General features: G+C 36.4%; 1 protein-coding gene and 1 long non-coding RNA gene across 2 annotated transcripts in view; one reads left to right on the top strand and one right to left on the bottom strand.

The window, feature by feature from the left end:
- The first annotated feature begins 1430 nt into the window (after window positions 1-1430).
- The window catches only part of LOC120718097, a 121301-nt gene continuing 103721 nt past the window's right edge, over window positions 1431-19010 (top strand). The window contains exons 1-2 of the long non-coding RNA XR_005692372.1: window positions 1431-1815; window positions 4342-4410. This is a non-coding gene — a long non-coding RNA (uncharacterized LOC120718097). The remainder of the gene's footprint in view (window positions 1816-4341; window positions 4411-19010) is intronic.
- LOC120718092 (immunoglobulin-like and fibronectin type III domain-containing protein 1) lies at window positions 3120-16586 on the bottom strand. Its single transcript, XM_040006428.1, has 23 exons — window positions 16500-16586; window positions 13737-13859; window positions 13506-13645; window positions 12393-12492; window positions 12258-12284; window positions 11924-11969; window positions 11654-11849; window positions 11266-11379; window positions 10980-11142; window positions 10603-10875; window positions 10025-10402; window positions 9417-9541; window positions 9131-9272; window positions 8542-8835; window positions 7447-7746; window positions 6880-7056; window positions 6627-6755; window positions 6182-6490; window positions 5460-5545; window positions 5162-5354; window positions 4315-4611; window positions 3389-3715; window positions 3120-3273 (listed from the first exon to the last, which is right to left on the bottom strand). Exons 1-23 carry the CDS (start codon window positions 16534-16536, stop codon window positions 3269-3271), a joined length of 3981 nt encoding a protein of 1326 aa, XP_039862362.1. The 5' UTR covers window positions 16537-16586; the 3' UTR covers window positions 3120-3268.

The raw sequence follows: 19010 nt of genomic DNA, 5'->3' as shown, positions 1-19010 counted from the left end.
AGAAAAGCCTGTTTTGTATATTATGGTGTAACTTTGATGTAATGTAAATTCTGTAAATGTGATGCTGTACGTAATGCAAAGGGAAGTAAAATTATTTCAAGGCAAAGAAGTATTTTTTTTCCTTGTGAATTAAAATGTGATTTACTATAGAGTCCTTTAAGCAAAAGGGAACCAAGGTTTTTACATTAAAATAAATAAATAAATGAAAACCTACCAGTTTAAATAACTAGTGGAAGACACATCTGAATGTACAGTAGTAAAGGAAGGAAAAGTAATAATAAAAACATATAGGGTGCCTGGCCATGGAGACATGTGTATACTATGTCTTACAGTATATTCTGTCGTTAAAGGTTAATCTTTTGACCGAGCGCCAAGTTGCATGTGTCTGTGGTTACATTAGTTGCAATGCAGTGTAACCAGCTCAAAGGCAGTTTTTGGCATTCATTTATCTAAAAAGGGTACATTTTCTGTGAGTTATTACCAAATAATGCACTGCTGTAAATGTGTGCCAGTGGTAAAGACACACTCAGCATTATGAGAGGTGAAAGTTTTAGGAATCTTAGTCATACCAAACTAGGGCTTGGTTTTATTTCTTTTTTCAGCCTCAATCAGTGTACACATCATCTCCATGTACTCTAATCACATTAAAAATCGAATAATTCTACAAATTTAAATTTTTACAGGAATGCTGATGGGAGCACATCGTACATGATGTAACTGCAACTAAAGAAGAATTCTGGATTATTCTATTTATTTCATGTTGGACAACAGCGAGACAGTACAGTTTACATAAAGTGCAACATCCTAACAATGTAGGAGTCAGTCACTCACTTAAAAAGGGCTTGCTGTGGCCTTTTAATCAGTTTCAGTTCAAAGACCAAGGAAAGATGACAGTAGTCCACTTAACATGAGAAATCTGAGGTATCTGAGGTTACATTTAACAGTAACTTGTAAATTGGCTACAAAAATAAAAGAATAAATAAAGATTAACGGCACATATCCACTAGTTACAAAGGTTTTGTTTTCTCCATATCCCCTTTATTCAGTATGCTTCATCATCATATGGCAGTAACCAGGCACCACCTGCTGGCAGAAAACAGTACCTTTCACAAAAGAACTTGACACTGAGAGAACTGTGTAAAGTGATTTCCCGTTTTTAAATTGCTATAACTGACTTGTTGGCCTATAATATGTGAAACATATGTTAAATGCATCCCTCACGAATGATATCAAGTCATCTTGAGCCACAAACATGACATTCTTGTCATAAGGTAGAACCCACAATATGGGAACCTGACATTTATGTATCCTTTATTTATCCAGTTAAAAAGTCTAATTGACATTAAAAATGTATTTTTTTAAAGAGAAATCGGACCAAGAGGATAGCAGAAATATAACCCCTTTGTAAATCCTGTTCACTAAAGTCTATTTAGTAATATAAGTAAAGACATTATAAAAAGCACATGGAAACATCAAGATTGGACACATTCACAGGGCTTCATCAAACCGTCATTAGGTATTAACAAACTAAAATGTGTTGAAAAGAACGGACACTGCAAAGCAAAGAAAAACACTGCTCCTGTAAACAGGCACTAGCTATCGTCTAGTAGCTTGAAGACCCAAATACTGTCAATACACACCTCAGCTTAGGCCTCTACAGGCTTGGCGTTCTGACTCAGACGCCCAAGCTCACCACAGCACTGAAGCTGCTCAGTGAGCAGCTCTTCAACAACTTTTACTGTTGGGTGGCTAATTGCTGAGTGAACCCAGCTGTGCACTGGCTACTCGGGGGAACTGGATGGCGGCCAAAGTCAGGTGAGAAGGAAAAGGGGACACACAACAAGTTTGCTAGGGCCGTAACAGTTACACGTTTATCTATGAAGTGAAACTGCAATGCTTCCATTATTTTATTTATATCTTGGTGCCTTGTTTTTAAACTCGTGTATATGACGTGCATGCGTGTGTGTGTTTTAATGCAACTTCCGAAGGATAGCGCTAAATGAAATAAGTAACTATATAAGTACTTAATGTTAATTAAGAGTCCGGTTGATTAGAGGCGATAAAGTTAGATAATTTGTGCTTCTGTGATCTCCATCACCTGCTGGAGGTATTGTTGTTGTAAAGACAGTTTCTTAAGATTGTGCTGATGTTACACATACATCCCTCTTCTCAGAGGCCTGACTGTAAAGGTACAAAGGACCAACACTAGCATTCACCACACTAGTTTCTCCAACAGGTGGAAGCTGCTTCTTGTTGCGGCCGGTATGATTTTTACTTCACAGTAGAAACAGCAAAGGGAATTAACCAGAGTTGGGTGTCTTCTGTGAACTAAATTCACTTAATAGCACTTTTTTTACTCTGCTGGAGCACTCAAAGTGCATTATACAACTTGCCTCATTCACACAGACACTTTTTTTCTATGCCTTTTTCTACTTGAGTGCTTTCTTTCTAACCTTCACACACATTCATACTCCAATGGATGCATCAGAGATCAACTTGGAATTAGGATCTTGCTCAAGGATATTTGGCATGCCACCAACCTTCCAATTAGTAGATGACCTGCTCTACCTCCTGAGCTACAGCAACATATGTTTTCCCTGATATCGCTTCTATTTGTAAACATAGATCTACCTATAAGTCATAAGCCTAAATAGCTTAATTACCACTAAATTACTACAAAATATGATTTTGAGGAATGTTTGAAACTACACATTTACATGGTCAATAAAAGAGGAAAGAGCTTGACTTGTAACATTTTGCTGCAGTTCAAACACTAATATATTAATACTAAAGCCTTTTGATTTTAAACATATAAAAGACTGCATTTCCATCTTACTTCATGTTTTCTGTACCTGGAAATATTTCCATCTCTCTGCCATCTGATGTGACTGTCTTTAACTCTGTTATTGTAGCATTCAGGTGTCACACTGCACATTCACCTCAAGAGAGAGCTGTTTCATCATAATTCATACTAGTTGCAGTACACAGTTAACCTGGATATTTTGTGATTTGCGGAAAATAAATAAATGTAATCTTAAGATACTAGCAATGGCACTAAACATTTGTGTTGAAATGTTCAAACTGTCTTTCTTTCAAAATGCTTTGGATCCCTTTCCAGAATTTTAAAAAAGAGCAATTTTTAAACTATTTTTGCAACATCTACCATTTAAACAAAAATGACCACATTTTCCATTACATTTTATTTATTGGTTATATTATTTCCACATAGGTGTTTGTTCAGCTTCTTCCCAGGAGCTGTGGCTTGTCTTCACTCTGCAAAAAAAGCAATATTGCTCTAAGGTTATTTAATCTACATACTGCAAACTCAAATGTTACAACAGGCAATCAAATTAGTAAAAACTTTATGATTGTTAAACCTTGTGAATACCTCTGACATTCAGCGTCATTGATGATTCCGCAGTGCCCAGTTTGTTCTGTATGGCAACTTTGTATTCCCCGTTGTCTTTGGGTCCCACTCTCAATATAAGCAAGGAGCAGACTCCACATACATTTGTGATGTGGTAGTTGGTGTTTGTGTTGAGGCTGATATTGTTCCAGTACCACGTAACACGTGGAGCTGGATCACCCTTAATGGCACAGCTCATGTAGCATTCATAACCTTGTGGGGCTGTACGCCTCTTCAGGGGAACAATAAATGAGGGAGGAGAATCGAAGATCCGGTGTTTTATCTCTGGCCTGTTTACTTGGAACTTTTCTGAAACAAAGAATTACAAAAAGTAATTATATTTTAACAAAAATAATAATTAAGTAGGGGAGACTGGGACACTTATGATAAGGGATGGTTAGTATTAATTAGTGACATTTAAACATTATGTTGATTTCAAATCTGATTTCTTAGATTGAAGTAAAGGTTGTGATAAATGTGTGTTATGCATTTATCTTTAATAACCATGGGTAATGAGCAGACACATTTAAGCTCACAGATGAGTCCATATTTATAGCTATCATCCACTTTCTTACTGTCAGTTTTGCCGTCTGTTATTGGCTGCCTGTGCATATTTTATTCTCGCTCACTCAGAGACCCCTGTTTCTTTCTTTGCTATTTTGTATTGAATACAGAAAAGGGCTTATTTAGTTTCTTAATTGACTGATCTGATTAATATTTTTATACATTTGTGGCTCAAGCCCCAGTCTAACAATGAATGAACGTCAGGGAAATCTAATAGTTTACTGTTTAAAGAAATCATCACTTTCTTGAGAACCTAGCTTAGCTTAGGAACAGTGATTTAGTTTGCCAGTTTGCAAAATGATTGCGAGTTTTGTATTGTTTTCATGATTAAACTTGAAACAAACCTTTTTCCTTTTTGGTTTCAAACGCAGGGGACTCGGAAGGTGGAGAAAGGCCCATGTCATTTTTAGCAAACACCCTGAAGTGATACTGCCGTCCAGGTAAAATGTTGACAACTGTGAATTTGTTGTTAAAGAGGTTGTCTGCCACTGTTCTCCAAGTCCGTTTGAAGGAGTCCCTCTTTGATACCATGTAGTGCAGCCTGTCATCCCTTTTCTCATCTGGAGAGGGAGTCCAGGACAGTGTCACTGTTCCTGGGATATTCTGTTCCAGCTCCACTGGACCTGGAGGTTTAGGATCATCTGGAGAAAAATTTAGAGATTTAAAAATACTGTTTACTGATATAGCAGGGCTAGGTTACCGGATAGGCTTTGAATTAGAACGATTTTCATTCAAGTAAAACTCCTAACACAGGTACAGCTAGCTGCAGCAATAAGCGTAGCTTGGGGAAAAAGGGATTTCTTGAAATAGGCAAAGTAAAAGGCAGAGAGAAAATTGGACTGGAGTATTTTGTTACAGTCACAGGATTATGGCTTTAAGCATTCCCTTATCTACAGTGTTGCATACCTTTAATGTGATCTTAAAGTAGTACAACCTATGTGGTACATTAAGTTATAAATACATGTATTCTGTTCCTACTTTAATCACATTGTATTTGCTAAAACATATGTTTCCATGGTAGTATGAATACAAATAGAATCCAGGTCACCAAATTAAGTTATTATTCTGTACTGCAATTACCATGCAACTGTTTCCAGCCAACTTACAGGATAAGTAGATTTCATAGTTTTACTATATGGTCTTATTTAGCCTAACAATGACAAACCATTGCTATGGCTCTTGGACAGTTACCTGTAACTCTGATTTCAACATTGAAGCTTTCCTGGCCAACCATGTTCTTGACAGTAATGGTATAAATGCCAGTGTCCGTCCTCTCAGATGTAGGAATTAAGAGTTGAGATCCTTTATCAGAGTTGGTAATGGTTACATGCTTTGGTACTGGAATACCATCCTTTAACCAAAATATTTCAGGCATGGGAGACGCCTGTAGATGACAGCATAGGAGTCAAATTAATATATTGCTATATTAACTAACAGCATTGATTAGATTCTCACACAGTGAACAGAGTAAAAGCCTGTGGAATAATACCTCAAAGTTGATGTTGAGGCGAACAGTGTTTCCAGATTTCACCACCACAAAGGTCTTCATGTTGCGGTCTTTAAACTTTGGTTTGACTGTGAGGGATAGATTTAGAATACAATACAATTAAATTTGTAATTCATAAAGCTGCTGAGGGAGTTCTGTATTTTGAATCTCTCTGTACTGTATTGTGAGGACATGCTCTGTGTATAGTTGACACAAAGGGTATAATTAACCTTAATTCCATTGTTAGACCTCCCGTTTTTAGTCATAATTCAACTACACAGAAATCCTGTACTAGTAGTGAGAATAAAACTAACAATTAATAAGATGTTAAATGCACTCATTAGTTTTTCTTTTACAATTCTTCTTTGAGTTTGAACTACAGATTTAAATTGCTATGCTTGGTGATATGATGCATTTGAAGTGCAGTTTTTTTGTCCATGCTGGGCTTTATAATCCTATCAGATGTGTTTTCAGTCATAACCTGTCTTGTCACAACAATTCTCACCCGCCGTCTCGTATATCTACAGATATTAAATGGGTGTATAGCACACAAACATTATTTTTTGACAGCTGTAAGCTTTTTCGAGACAATTGTTCCTCTCTGTAGGTGTGTTGTATTAGAAGAAAAACTGCATATTTTCTTTGGCATTTTGTGAAAAATAAATATAAATATATCTCATTTTAGAAATAACCAATAACCAAACTATAAAAACTGCATTTCTTACCAGGAGGAGGCATAGCAATGATATAATTATCAAAGCTCTGAGGTTCTCCATCACCTCCATAATTGGTGGCAATTACTCTCACCCAGTATGTGGCCATTGCCTTAAGGCCAAGCACAGTGTAGGATGTTAGAGTAATTGGGGTGGTATTACAGCGGGTCCATTCAAGGCTCTCTATTGGTCTGATCTCCACATAATACCCTTGGGCTTCATCTTCTACCCCTTGCACTTCCTTAGGTTTAGTCCAAGCCAGCGAAAATGTCGTGTAATTGGAAGATGTTAATTTAAGGTCTGTGACTTTGCCTGGGGGTTCTGCAATAACAGTAAGGTGAGAGTGAAGCTTTTATATTACACGACAGAGAGAATTATATTTACTTTAAAGAATGACTTTCATGACTGAAAAATCCCCCCAAATACAGTAAAACATAAGTCTGTGTGATTAACTTACTCATTGGATCTCTTGCAATAACTGTGTCACATGGAATGCTGGGATCTCCAGCACCAGACAGGTTGACAGCTGACACTCTAAATTCATATGCTGCTCCTTCAAATACGTCTTTAACTGCATACTTTGTATCTATAGACAATGGAAGGAGCAATTATATCAATACAAATCTGCACTGATGTGTGCAGGTACATCACAAGCATTTATTTTTACTCTTGAGCTAAATGTCCTGCACCTCAGCATTTAAGTTGTATACCTATAATTGGCCCCTTTTGATTTACAAGGCTCCAGTAATTGGTGCCTTTCTTGTTCTTTTCCAAATTGTATCCCACTATTTTGGTTCCTCCAGTGTCACATGGAGGACTCCATGCCAGATTAATGCAGTCTTTAAAGGCACTGACCACTTTGGGTACAGCTGGTGGTCCAGGATAACCTGCGGGGGATATATGACAGAGAAAAATGAAAGTGAAAGTGAGTTAATTAATCAATGTTGCCATGCCATGTTTCTCAACATTACTTTTATTATTTCCGTCATCCATAATTAGCAGGTGGCTGAAAACTAAAGAATGTGTAAATGGAAGGGTATTTATTAGACACATAAATTCAGAGACAGTGTTTTAATATATTTAACATAGCTTTGTATATATTCTTTATGGATTTCTTTTAACTTCTCCCAAAACATTTTATTAGCGGCTAGTCAGGGTTTTACTGCAATAAACAAAGTGTTTCCACCTGGATACTAAAAAGACATGCCTTGTAATACTTCCTTCTAAACTGAACAAAGAAAAAGTAATGAAGAAGAAGGCATTAACTGAAAACTTACGTAATACACCAGCTGGTATGTCCTCTGTCTGCAGGTAGTCACTGATACCTTCTGCAGTCTTTGCTCTGATCCGGTAGCAGTATCTCCTTCCAGGGTCCACATCTGAATCTTTGAAACTTGGGCTGTTGCCGGGTATCTCACCAAGACTTGTCCATTTATTTCGCCCTACTTGTTGTCGCTCTATGATGTAGTTTGCAATCGGACATCCGCCATTGTCTTTTGGTGGTTTCCATTTGAATTCAACAGATGTCACAGCACTTTCCATAATGTCCACAGGCCCTTGTGGAGGGGTTGGTTTGTCTGTTGACAACATGACAAGAAATGCGTCAGAGGCATTTATCTTTGCACATTCTACATTTTGCCATACCGTTTTTGTTCAAATAGCAACCAGGGCATTTTTTAAAATGTACTTAAGTTGCTTAAGGCAACAGGCCTTTATTTTACGCACGGTCATTTTACAAGCAGTCTTTTAAGATAATAAATGGATATTTTCATGTTGAAAGCCTCAATCCAGTACACTTCTGTTGGCCATGCTGGAATTCATGCATTATGGTAATTAGACTGTAGTGAATAATTGCACAGGTTTCTCTGTAGACAGGCTCTGCTCTTAAAGCAATATCTCCATTCTTGCATGGGGATGGGCCTCAAACCAGCTACCAACTAAATTATTCACTATTCACAGCACTACGAACAATATAATTTGTGCTTTATTTACTTAATTTATAAAGTAAATAAAGCACAACATAAGCAAACAAACTGTAAAGATAATAGAGAACCAACTTAGAACAGGTCATTATGCCAGATAATATGTAACAATTAAGCTAATGTCTGTAATTTTTGCTATTACAAAGTCATAATTTCCTAAACATACTCCACTAATTGCTGTATTCATCTCCGGAAAATTAAAAGCATTATCATTTCAGTGGCGATAAAAGCCTTTATTTATTTATTAATAGGGCTTTTTTGTGAAACATTTGCCAGTATACCACTTGTACGCTCAAGTAGAAAACATTATTTTTCCACAGCCTGTTTATGTCTAACATGTCCTCGGCTGTTATCACAGAAACTGCCAGATTATATCTGAGGAAAACTCACCCAGTACAATAAGTTTGGATATTGCCTCTGTTGTACCAAATTCATTTTTTATTTTGATTTTCACCTCTCCACTGTCTTTTCTTTGACACTTAATAAGGCGTAGTTGACTCTCAGAATCAGACGTTTCAATCTTCACATTGAGGGCTGGCAGCAGCTCATCGTCATTCTTGTACCACTGTATAGTCATTGGTGCTTGGCCTGAGAATGGCAGCTTCCATTCAGCATTTTCGCCTGCCTTTATAATGACTGGCTTTGTGAAATTTCCTAGTGCATCAGGGTCCATTTTTGGTGGATCTTTAGTATAGGAGAGACGGGAAAAAGTGTTTTATTTAAACATTGAGAACTTTTTTTAAAAGTGTTATTATATTATTTGTAGTGCTGTCGGTGTTAATCTTGTTAAAATGTCGTCAACGCCATAACCGCGTTGACACTGTGCAGCCCCCCTCTGTTAGCGGTAACTCGCTAACAGAGATTTGCCGTGTTAATGCGCTTTTGGTGTTAACGTCATTTTAACGAGATTAACACTGACAGCACTAATTATTTGATATGTTTTGCCGTGCTACAGCCATGTTACTCATTTTATTCTGACCTTGAATATTAAGTGTTGCTTCTGATTTACGTCCTTCAGCTTCAAAGCGGTACACAGCTGCATCATCTTTTTTACAGCAATCAACTATCAGCCTGTGAAAGGCTCCATCTTTGATAATTGTTACCCCATCTTCATTTGTTAGCTAGACAAATAAGTAAATAAACAGTGATTAACTATATAAAATGTTAGTTATTTGTAGAAAAAGAACAAAGTCGTAGTTATAGTAATTTCATATACAGTGAATTGTGGCAATTTGTTACACTCCTGTTTTACTCCTTTGACTTACCAGTTTCCCATTTTTGTACCAGCGCCCCTCTGACGTCTCACTGCTTAGTTTGCAAGACATCTCCACCCGTTCTCCAATATTGGCATTCGTATCTGATAGCCCACTGATAAATTGAACACCTCGATCTACATGTAAAAAATGCAAAATGTAAAAAATAATCACGTTATATAACAAATTATGTTTTGATTATTTTTAAAATGACACATCAGTAGCAAATTACAATAGAGATAAAACTGAAAGCACATAAGCGCACACTTTAATTTAAAAATCCTTATCATTACAGTATGCACTTTCTTGTGGACAGCAGATGGGATTGGGAAATATATATGATGATTATCTTTCACTAAAAATTGAACCACATTCACTTTTGTCCATTTTCTCCCTCTGGAATAGAAATGATACTTAAGCCTCAAACGTTATATCTGATCGAACCTCATCCTGAAACACTGATTGAAAATGGGCTGATATTGCCAAGTTACAAGTATTTGCAGACGCTAACCCTTGAGAATAGCTGAGCTGAACAGCTGAGCTAAAGCTTTGACATTATAATAATCTGTAATCTGAGAATACATTATTCAGTCTTTAAACCATGTTGTAAGGAGTTTTACCTAAGACAGTGTCAGGAACCAAAGGCCCAGTTCGTGATTGCTTCTTCTTACTCGCATCATCTTTTGTATCCTTATCATCTTCTTCGCTTCTTAAGTGGTTCTTATCATCTCCATCAGTTCCATCACCATCCCTGTCACCAGAACCATCGCCAATTTTACCACTGGAACCATCCCCAGCCCCTAAACCATCTCTTCCATCACCCCCATCTTTCGCATCTCCGAGTGTGTCTGCAGCTTTCTTTTCAGCAAGTGCTCGATCGACTGCCTCCAAGTCATCTTTCTCTTTTGAAATCTTTGCCTTGTCCAAGCCTTGGTTAGACAGGTTATCATGTCCAATGGTTTTGGTTCCCTTGCGACCTTTCCGACCATGTGGATCCTCTGAGTTACAGTTGACACACATAGAGAGAACAAATCAGTTATTTCAGTCAAAAGGTTTGACTAAAATGTAAATGATGAGCAAAACAGGTTCAATAATATCATGACTATCAAACATTCAAGACTATTTTTCTTAGTATTACACCATTTGCATTTTTATTTATTATTGTGCTTTGTGAGTACAAAAAAGAAAAATGTCCCACCTTCCACCATGAGAGAGGCCCTGCTGGAAGCAATACCAGCAATGGCATAATATGCTCCCTTATCTGCAATTTCACAATCTTTTACTCTTAATGTGTGAGTTAGTTTGTCCTCTGAGACAGTGATCTCATATTTGTCCCCATGTTCAAGTGAGGAGTCTTCTCTTGACCAAGTAATTCTGTTGAGTGGTGTTGACAAAACGCACTGAAATACAGCGTCCTCACTTTCAACAGCCTTAGCATCCTTAATCTTGTCTACAAACTCCACTGCAGGCACTAAGAGAGGAAAAAAGGTAGATTTTGAAACCCAAGATGATCTCATTTCCAAAATATAAATGTACTTGATTTGTTTTATAAACTTTAAGAGTAGTTTCACTTGCCTCTGAAGTCAGTTGTAAGAACATTTGCCTCTTCGACATCAACCTGGTAAAATCCAGCATCTTCTGGCTGAGGGTCTTTAATGCTAAAAATATAATTTGTTCCTTTTTTCCTAAGGCTATGTTTTGAATTTTCATCATCTGCATAAGGAACCATTACGCCATCCTTTTGAGACAGAAGTAGTAACATTATTATTTATGTATTTATTTTCATTATTAAATTATTATTTAGCAAGTTTAATTAAAAATTATTATTATTTTTGCTGTTTTAGAATGCTTTTAAATTCACCTTGTATAAGTTAACTGCACTATTGGGATCCCATAGCTGCATGTCAAATCCAAATTCAGCTTTTCCGTTTGGTTTCACTTCAATTTGTTTCACATTTTCCAGCTGCTCTACAACCTATAAAGGAAAGATAACAAGTTTTATCTAATGTATGTGTTTGCAAGTGTTGTTTTAAACTTTACTGCTTAAATAATCACGTTTTGAAAAAATGGAAGGAAGGAATTAAATCAGAAACATTTAAAATAACCAAGCAGACTTTAGCAGGATGAACTACCGGGGTTTAAAGTAAAGCTCAAGATGCAAGTCAACCTTCTTCCTTGTTTAAACTCAGTAACGTTGGTTCAGGATACAAAATCCAGAATTCATGTGTAACTGTTAATTTATACAGTACCTTTGCCTGTTCGTCTGCCCTTTCCTTCTTCATCTGGTTCAATCTCTTCAACATCCACCGAAAGTCAGTAACCCCAAATTCCAAGCAGATTTTTTCATAATCTTTCTTTGGTGCACTTATAAGCAGTTCCCAGAGTTTAGGATCAATTTCTCCCTCTTTCTGTGGTGGGAGTTGCTTTTTCCTAGTGACAACAACACTAAAAAAGGGCATTGGAGGCCATTACAACACGCAGAACACATTTTGAATAATTTGACTTTGATGCGAACTTACGTTTTCTTGAGCATTGATCTAAAATCCTGTGGTTCCTGCTGACTTCCTGAAAGACATTTTGACTTAAATTTAAAATAAAATTCTGCCATCTGGACACTTTTTTCACTTTGTGGTATTTTTTTCCAAATCTAATTGTGAAGGATTCTTATAAGGCTCTGTCAATTTTTTGTTTAAATTTTACTATTTTGCAATAAAAAAGAAACAAATTTTTGCTACCGAAGTAAAATTTTGCAAAGAATAAATATGCTAAAAGTCTGTAATTCTAAAAAGAAACTTGTGGATTGGACGCTATTAGAAAGAGTAAACCAGTTCATGTTAAAGTATGCTTTCTTACCTCCCTGGCTCTTCTTCTTGAAGCCGGCTTCATACATGCATGAAAACAACAATAGAACAAGAAGTCATTAATTACCAGACGTGGTATATTGTAAAGTTGTTTAACTCAGTTTTTATTGTTAACTATAAAGCTCACCTGCAATGACATTGAGAGTGGTGGTGCAGACAGCTTTTCCGTATTCATTGGTGGCAAAGCACTTGTAAGTGTCTGCTTGGTCTGGATTGATGTTGATTATCTGACAAAAAATGATTCTCACGTGAAATATGTAAATATTTGACAACAGTGGAATCAATATCTGAGTCTATCTCCCAAAAAAATGTAAACTTGGTTATGGAGCTTTAGCACCATATGTCATGGTTTGGGGTCTGTGACCAAGCTTTTTGGGTTTTCCTTTTGGTTCATGACCCTTTGCTTTATTTATTTCTTCTTTATTTCATTATGAAGATGTTTTAAGTTCGAGTTTATTATCAGTCTGTCATGTCTTCTGTGTATTTTCCCCCAGTTGTGTCTGTGTTTGGTCTCGCTCCCTCTCTTCCTCGCTTCCATGTTTCCCTCTTGTTGTCTCCTCCCTTCATCTTCCCAGTCCGTCTTGTTCCTATGTGCGTTCTTTCCTCCTGTGTCAAGTGCGTGTCTCAGTCTGCATCCTAGTGTGTTTCCTATTTTATTTTGACAGTCTCTCGTCCCGTGTTCAGTGTGTTTAGTGTTGCTTCCCCTGTGTGGTTATGTCTATTTCTCCCAGCCATGTTTCTGTTTCCACTCTCCTTAATCACCCTCTGTTTTTTCTTTGTACCCTGTCAGGTTGCCTGCATTTCACGCTCCATGTTCCAGGTTTCCATGTCCAGGTCTCATTTTCCGTAATCCCTGTGTTTAGTGTTTAGCTTTAGTTCGCTAAGTTTAGTTTATTAGTTAAGTCTTGGTTAAGTTTTCGTTTGACTTCTATTTGTATTTTCATTCAGCCTAAATAAAAGGCTCCCCTTTTGTTTAAACCCACTCATGTTTTCAAGTGTCCACGTTTGGGTCCTTATCCTCTCGCCACACAGTCTGCAGCTGCAGGCCCGTGACACCTACAATTACTACAAGTTTACCTCAATCTAAAAGTAAATGCATATTGTACACTTAGAGTTACAACTGTTGTTTTAATTGTTAATGAATATTCAAAAAAAGAATTTCATGACTTCAAAAATGTTTAGCTTGAAAAATTAAAGTTGGCAAATGATCATTAGCCCAATCCTTTTATTTTGTTCTTACCTCAAGAATGTGTTCTCGAGCTCTTTCATCATATCTAGTCTTGTACTTTTCTGGGTCATCTATTTCACCTTTATTACGCCCCCATGTCACAGTTGGTGCTGGCTCTCCACTAACCATAGCTTTGAAAAAGGTTTTTTTACCTGAAATAATCAAATCATGACAGTGATGCAGGTGTTAATAATTATGCTCTATGGTTATTGTCGGTTTCACTGGCTATGGTTGTTTTTCTACCTTCTTGGACAGTCACAGCAATTGGTTTGCGGGTAAAGTCGGGGGTCGATTTCCCTGGTGGCAGTTGCTCCACAGTCTGAGTGATCATAACCCCAGGAACCCTGGACCTTTTCTTGATAGCCACTGTCAAGGGAAGGTTTAGTGTTTAACAGCATAGCTGGTTGATGCTATGAATGTAAACATGAACAGGAAGCCCGCTACCAACAGAAAAACATAGATGTTACAAATGCATGTGTCTGCAGAGTATATATTATTTAGAACAGTTGCAGTTTCACACTGGAATTTCACAAGAGGTCACCATTTCCTTACTTTTCTTAACGTTACAGCTAGGTCATGGCAAGATCTTGAAATATGTTAAACTCTATTGACTAAGCTGAAGTTTGGATTAAATTCTACACATTTTTTTTGTTGTTTAATTAATTTAATGTATTAATTTAATGTAATTTTTTGGTTAAATGCTTAATTTATGTATAGATTTTTGGAGGACTTTGATTTTAAAATTAGACGGTTTTAACCTGTCAGCATGATACTTTTTCATTTCTTTTTATTTCTTTTTATTTTAACCAAAAAAGTGACATAAACCAGCAGGAATGCACGGAAAAACATAAATGCTGGGAAATTGTTATTGAAAAAATTGCAATAAAAATTATGTCTTGGACAAGTTGTAAGTGTGTCTATTTAAGAAGTCATTATAGAGTTGTAAAGTCAGTAGATCAAAACTAAGTTTTAGGATCTGTCACTGTATTGAACACTAACTGTGTTCTTTGTGAGAACAAAAAAGACACATAGCATATTATTCAGGGTTTTCTGTTTGTTTTTTTGCTCTTATCCAAAATTCCAATCATATAGACATGTTATAGAGCACTAAGTTTATTTAACTTATTGCTGGTTTTAGATAAATGCATGGTGTTCAGCTCAGCTGCATTAAGTACTCTGGGGCTTGTACATTTAGTATGTGTTTACTACTACATTTATATTAACATAATTCAGCATATATAATCCAATCTGTCTGAGCGTCATTGTAATATATTTTTGAAATATATTATATTAAACCAGAGTTAAATATGGAGATACCAATCATATTCAGATTTATTCAGCGAGGAGGAAATAAAAAAACAAAACAAAACTAAAAAACAAATCTGATCAGACATGGAGTATCCAGGGATAACTTCTTTGGTCATGCCTTCTGTGAGTCACTTTGAGATTGTCTACTCTGCATATTTTTTTTCTGTGGCCTTAACATAGTTTGAGGGCATTTATTTAATATTCATCAAACTGTATGTGTAATCTGTCAAGGGGTTGATGCACATGCTTATATCATCTGGACACAAGCAAGATTCTTATGACCTTGTTACTGAAGCATTGATTTAGACATAATCTAGCAGGAGAGCATTTTTGCTTTTTTTCTGCATAGCAATTACTACATGAAGAATTTTTTGGATTTTTGGCAGCAGGAACCTTGGCAGGAACACATTCGGTAAGAATTTGTTGACTGTATAAAGTAGATATTCCTGCTGTAAACCCAGCTAAACCATATGCTTACTTTTTATAATGTCCATTCATTTATTATTTTATTTTCATCTTTACAAGTAAAATCACAGTGAACGTGTATGTCAGTTTGTTTCAATACTGTAGACTCTGCAGATTATCCTCCTTGTGAAGAAGAAAACTAAAATATCTCATTTATGAGGCATCCTTTTTGATTTAATAATCCCTAAAATGTCTTTAGAGCTAGATAGGAGTCCAGCTGTGATGTAAACGGGTTATTATAGAGCCATAGGCCCTGGGCAGTGGACACCCCCCCCCCCCCCCACACACACACACACACACACAAACACAAATTATTCAGTGTGAGAATAGCAGACTGTACGGCAGTGCAGAAAGAATTATTAATCCTAATTGTTATTCATATAATTTTTCCAAAATTAAATATGTGTCATAACCATAGGGAATTCTGCATTAAACAGTAAATGCATAGCATTGGAGCGAACACAAAAATGGTCAGTTCAGTTCAGATACAGGTGACAATGAAGAATGACACCATGTTAAACATCAAAAGAGATAAATATATGCATAAAATAACGATAGACATCATTTACACGATTCTCCAGTTTTTTAGTGGATTTGCCTGCAGTTGCCATGAGAGAAAGTGTGCTCCGAGTCTTTTTTTTGCAACATTTGTTTTCTCAGTTCATTTTTATCCTGGATAGAAGCAGAAATGCCTGCTCTCTGTTATAGCTACCCACAGGCAGAATCAGCAACGACTGCAGCACAACAGTAATATTTGAAAACATTTATTGCAGTCTGTAGTTTAGAATTATCTTGAGTAATCCAGCTGGGGTTTTATTATCTCCAGGCTTGATGAATGATCTAAACTGAATTAGCTGATCACCCAAGGTGTGATGTAGGTCAGATGGATGTGCAGCCTACAAAATGTTGTAAGAACAGTGAGCTTGTCAACTGTGAAACACTGGTATACTACAAAGCTGGCCCATTAATGATTTCAGTCTCATCTGGCTCTGTTTTATTAGGGAATAGCTGTTCATAGTTTGTATTTGTATGTTTCACATTAGCAAGTCAACGAGAGTTAAGAAGTCTGATCCTGAATGATAGTTAATCCTACTTACGGGTACAAATAAAGGAACCTAAACCTCCATCCCTTTACTTCCCATGGTAGACTTGCTAGACTCAGCAGCTGTCGCTGTTTTTATAGAAGCTAGAAATATATAATATAATATATAATATCACATTTTTCATACTTACCGAAGGCTTTTGGGTCCTGGTTTGTTTTTGAACTCATGGCGATGTTTGATTGTTGATTATCAGATCAGAGGTGCGATCCTTGTGTGGCTAAAGTACAAAGAAAGACTGTCACTGTTAACTAATGCTGTCATTATAATCAAAGCTGATTTCATTAGTATTAAAAAGCCTTACATCTACTCACCAGCCACTTCATTACACTTCATTCGTTACACCTGTTCAACTGCTTGTTAATGGAAATATCTAATCAGCCAATCACATAGCAGGAAGCCAGTGCATTTAGGTATGTTGAAATGGTCAAGACAACCAAGTGAAGTTCAAACTAAGCATCAGAATGGGGAAAAAGGGTGACTGAAGTGACTTTGAATATGGCACGATTGTTGGTACCAGACACGCTGGTCTGAGTGTTTCAGAAATTATTTACAGAGAATGGTTCAAAAAAGAGAAAAGTGACCTTCGGTTTTCTAGGTGAAAATGCCTTTTGATGCTAGAGGTCAGAGGAGAATGGCCAGAGTGTTTCAAACAATTGAACATTGTATAAAAACACCCCATCCTTGCTGAGTATTGTCACTGAGCATATCCAGCCATTTATGGCCACCGTGTACACATCTTTTGGAAGCTACTTCTAGCCAGCTGTCGTGTCACAAAGCTTAAATGATTTCAAACTGGTTTCTTAAACATGACAATGAGTTCACTGTACTTAAATAGCTTCCACAGTCACCATATCTCAATCCAGCAGAGCAGGTTTAGGATGTGGTGGAATAGGAGATTTGCATGGATTTGCACCAACTCTGTGATGCTATCGTGTCAACATGAGCCAAACTCAGTTCTAGCAAGATGTAACTAATGATGTAATGGCTGAGTGGATGTTATGTTTTATGCATTTTATACAAATTTAGCCTTGAATAATAATGAAAGAAAATTGCTGCATGTTGACATGATAAAAAAGGTCCAGTTTTCAGTACTCATACTTCATATTGTCCATATATGACCAAATTCATCCTTTATGTATTTTATTATGTTTCCCTTATATCTACATAATCAGCAGTTTGCAGGAAACTCGAACAAAGTTTTGTTTATCAGTTATTTGTTTATCTATTTATTTTTTGCAGGTAAGTAGTTTCTTTAGCTGAGATTATTAAATACATTTCATAAAGGAAACATCTAGAAGAAAATATATTATTTCTTTACTGCAGCAAAAATCTTAATATTTTTTTTTCTTTTGCAGTCAGTTATAGTCAGTCTCACTTAACCATTCTTTTCTAGTAGCTGCTAGTGTTGCAAGAATCAAGGGCACCTAGAAACAGAGCCATGGGCAACTAGAGTTTGAGAAATCCTGCCTTCAAGCATCTTCTCATGTATCATTAAACTGGGAATTCCTTGACTTCCTTGACTTCCTTGACTTCCTTGACGCGTGACTTGTGCAGACAGTTGGAGACATGCTGGGACACTGTAAATGGGGAATGTGAAATCCCACCTAGTGACTCACTCCACCCAACTGCCCGTGGAGTCAGGTGGCTGTGCCAACAATTTAACTGCTCAGGATCCAAACATAGAAGAGAGCTCAGTGTGTTTATATCAAAGTGATAAGGCGATGAAGTAACCTGTATATCTTTTTTTTTTTTATTTTTTATGCCATCAATACTTAAAACTGCTCTTTAGCTTTATAATACTCCTTAGGGATATCTCTATGTAGGCTCTTAGTCATCCAGGTCATATTAGCTTCAAAAGAAAATGACTGCACTTCTTTAAGTCTAATTTAAAACTAAACTCCAGGTTCAGTACACTGAACTTTTCTTAAGTGAAAAGTGGAACCTTAAATAACAGTGGATAGTAAACCAAAGATATGTTTTGTATAGGTTATTTTTAATCTTTAAGTTAGTTCAGTAATTATTTTAATGGCTATAGAGCTGAGAGGCTTTTAATTAGAACAAAATGGACCTTATATCAAGATTATGGCCATAAGGCTTTTTTATGCAGTGTTTTATTTTTAGGACCATAAAAGAGACAATGAAAATGTGGAAAAAAAAAAAGCATATCTGACCTTCATCTACAACCTAGAAAAAAAGCTTAAGCTTTGATGTGTCACAGTGTCTGTAGTTCAGACCTAGTTTATAGGTTCAGTCTTTTGTAAGTCATGAGAAGCCAAATGGGAAAGTCACACAGTTAAATGTCATTCATTGTTGAGATCTTAAATGTTTGGACTGATCTCAAAAGGTCAATTAATGTTTCTCCTTTTCATAGAATTGTTGTAGAAATTAAGGTTGTACTACCACACAAGAAGATAACATTGCAGAAAGATATCACTTTGATATAGCAATTTTGGTAATATACAACCAAGTCATAAAATCTCCAGGATCTTTGTCTTCTGTTTTTTCTGTTTTCAGTATTATTTGACTTCTATAGCAACTGAAAATGTCTTGATGATTTTCTTTATTAAATTATGTTTGGGAAATTATTATAGGTGTAAATTTACAGGATAATCATTTACTAGAACTAGACTGCACTTTCAGT

Source organism: Simochromis diagramma, unplaced genomic scaffold (assembly GCF_900408965.1).
Source record: "Simochromis diagramma unplaced genomic scaffold, fSimDia1.1 OVJJ01000320.1, whole genome shotgun sequence".
In the NCBI taxonomy this organism is placed as follows: domain Eukaryota; kingdom Metazoa; phylum Chordata; class Actinopteri; order Cichliformes; family Cichlidae; genus Simochromis; species Simochromis diagramma.
This window is presented reverse-complemented; position numbering and strand designations above follow the sequence as displayed.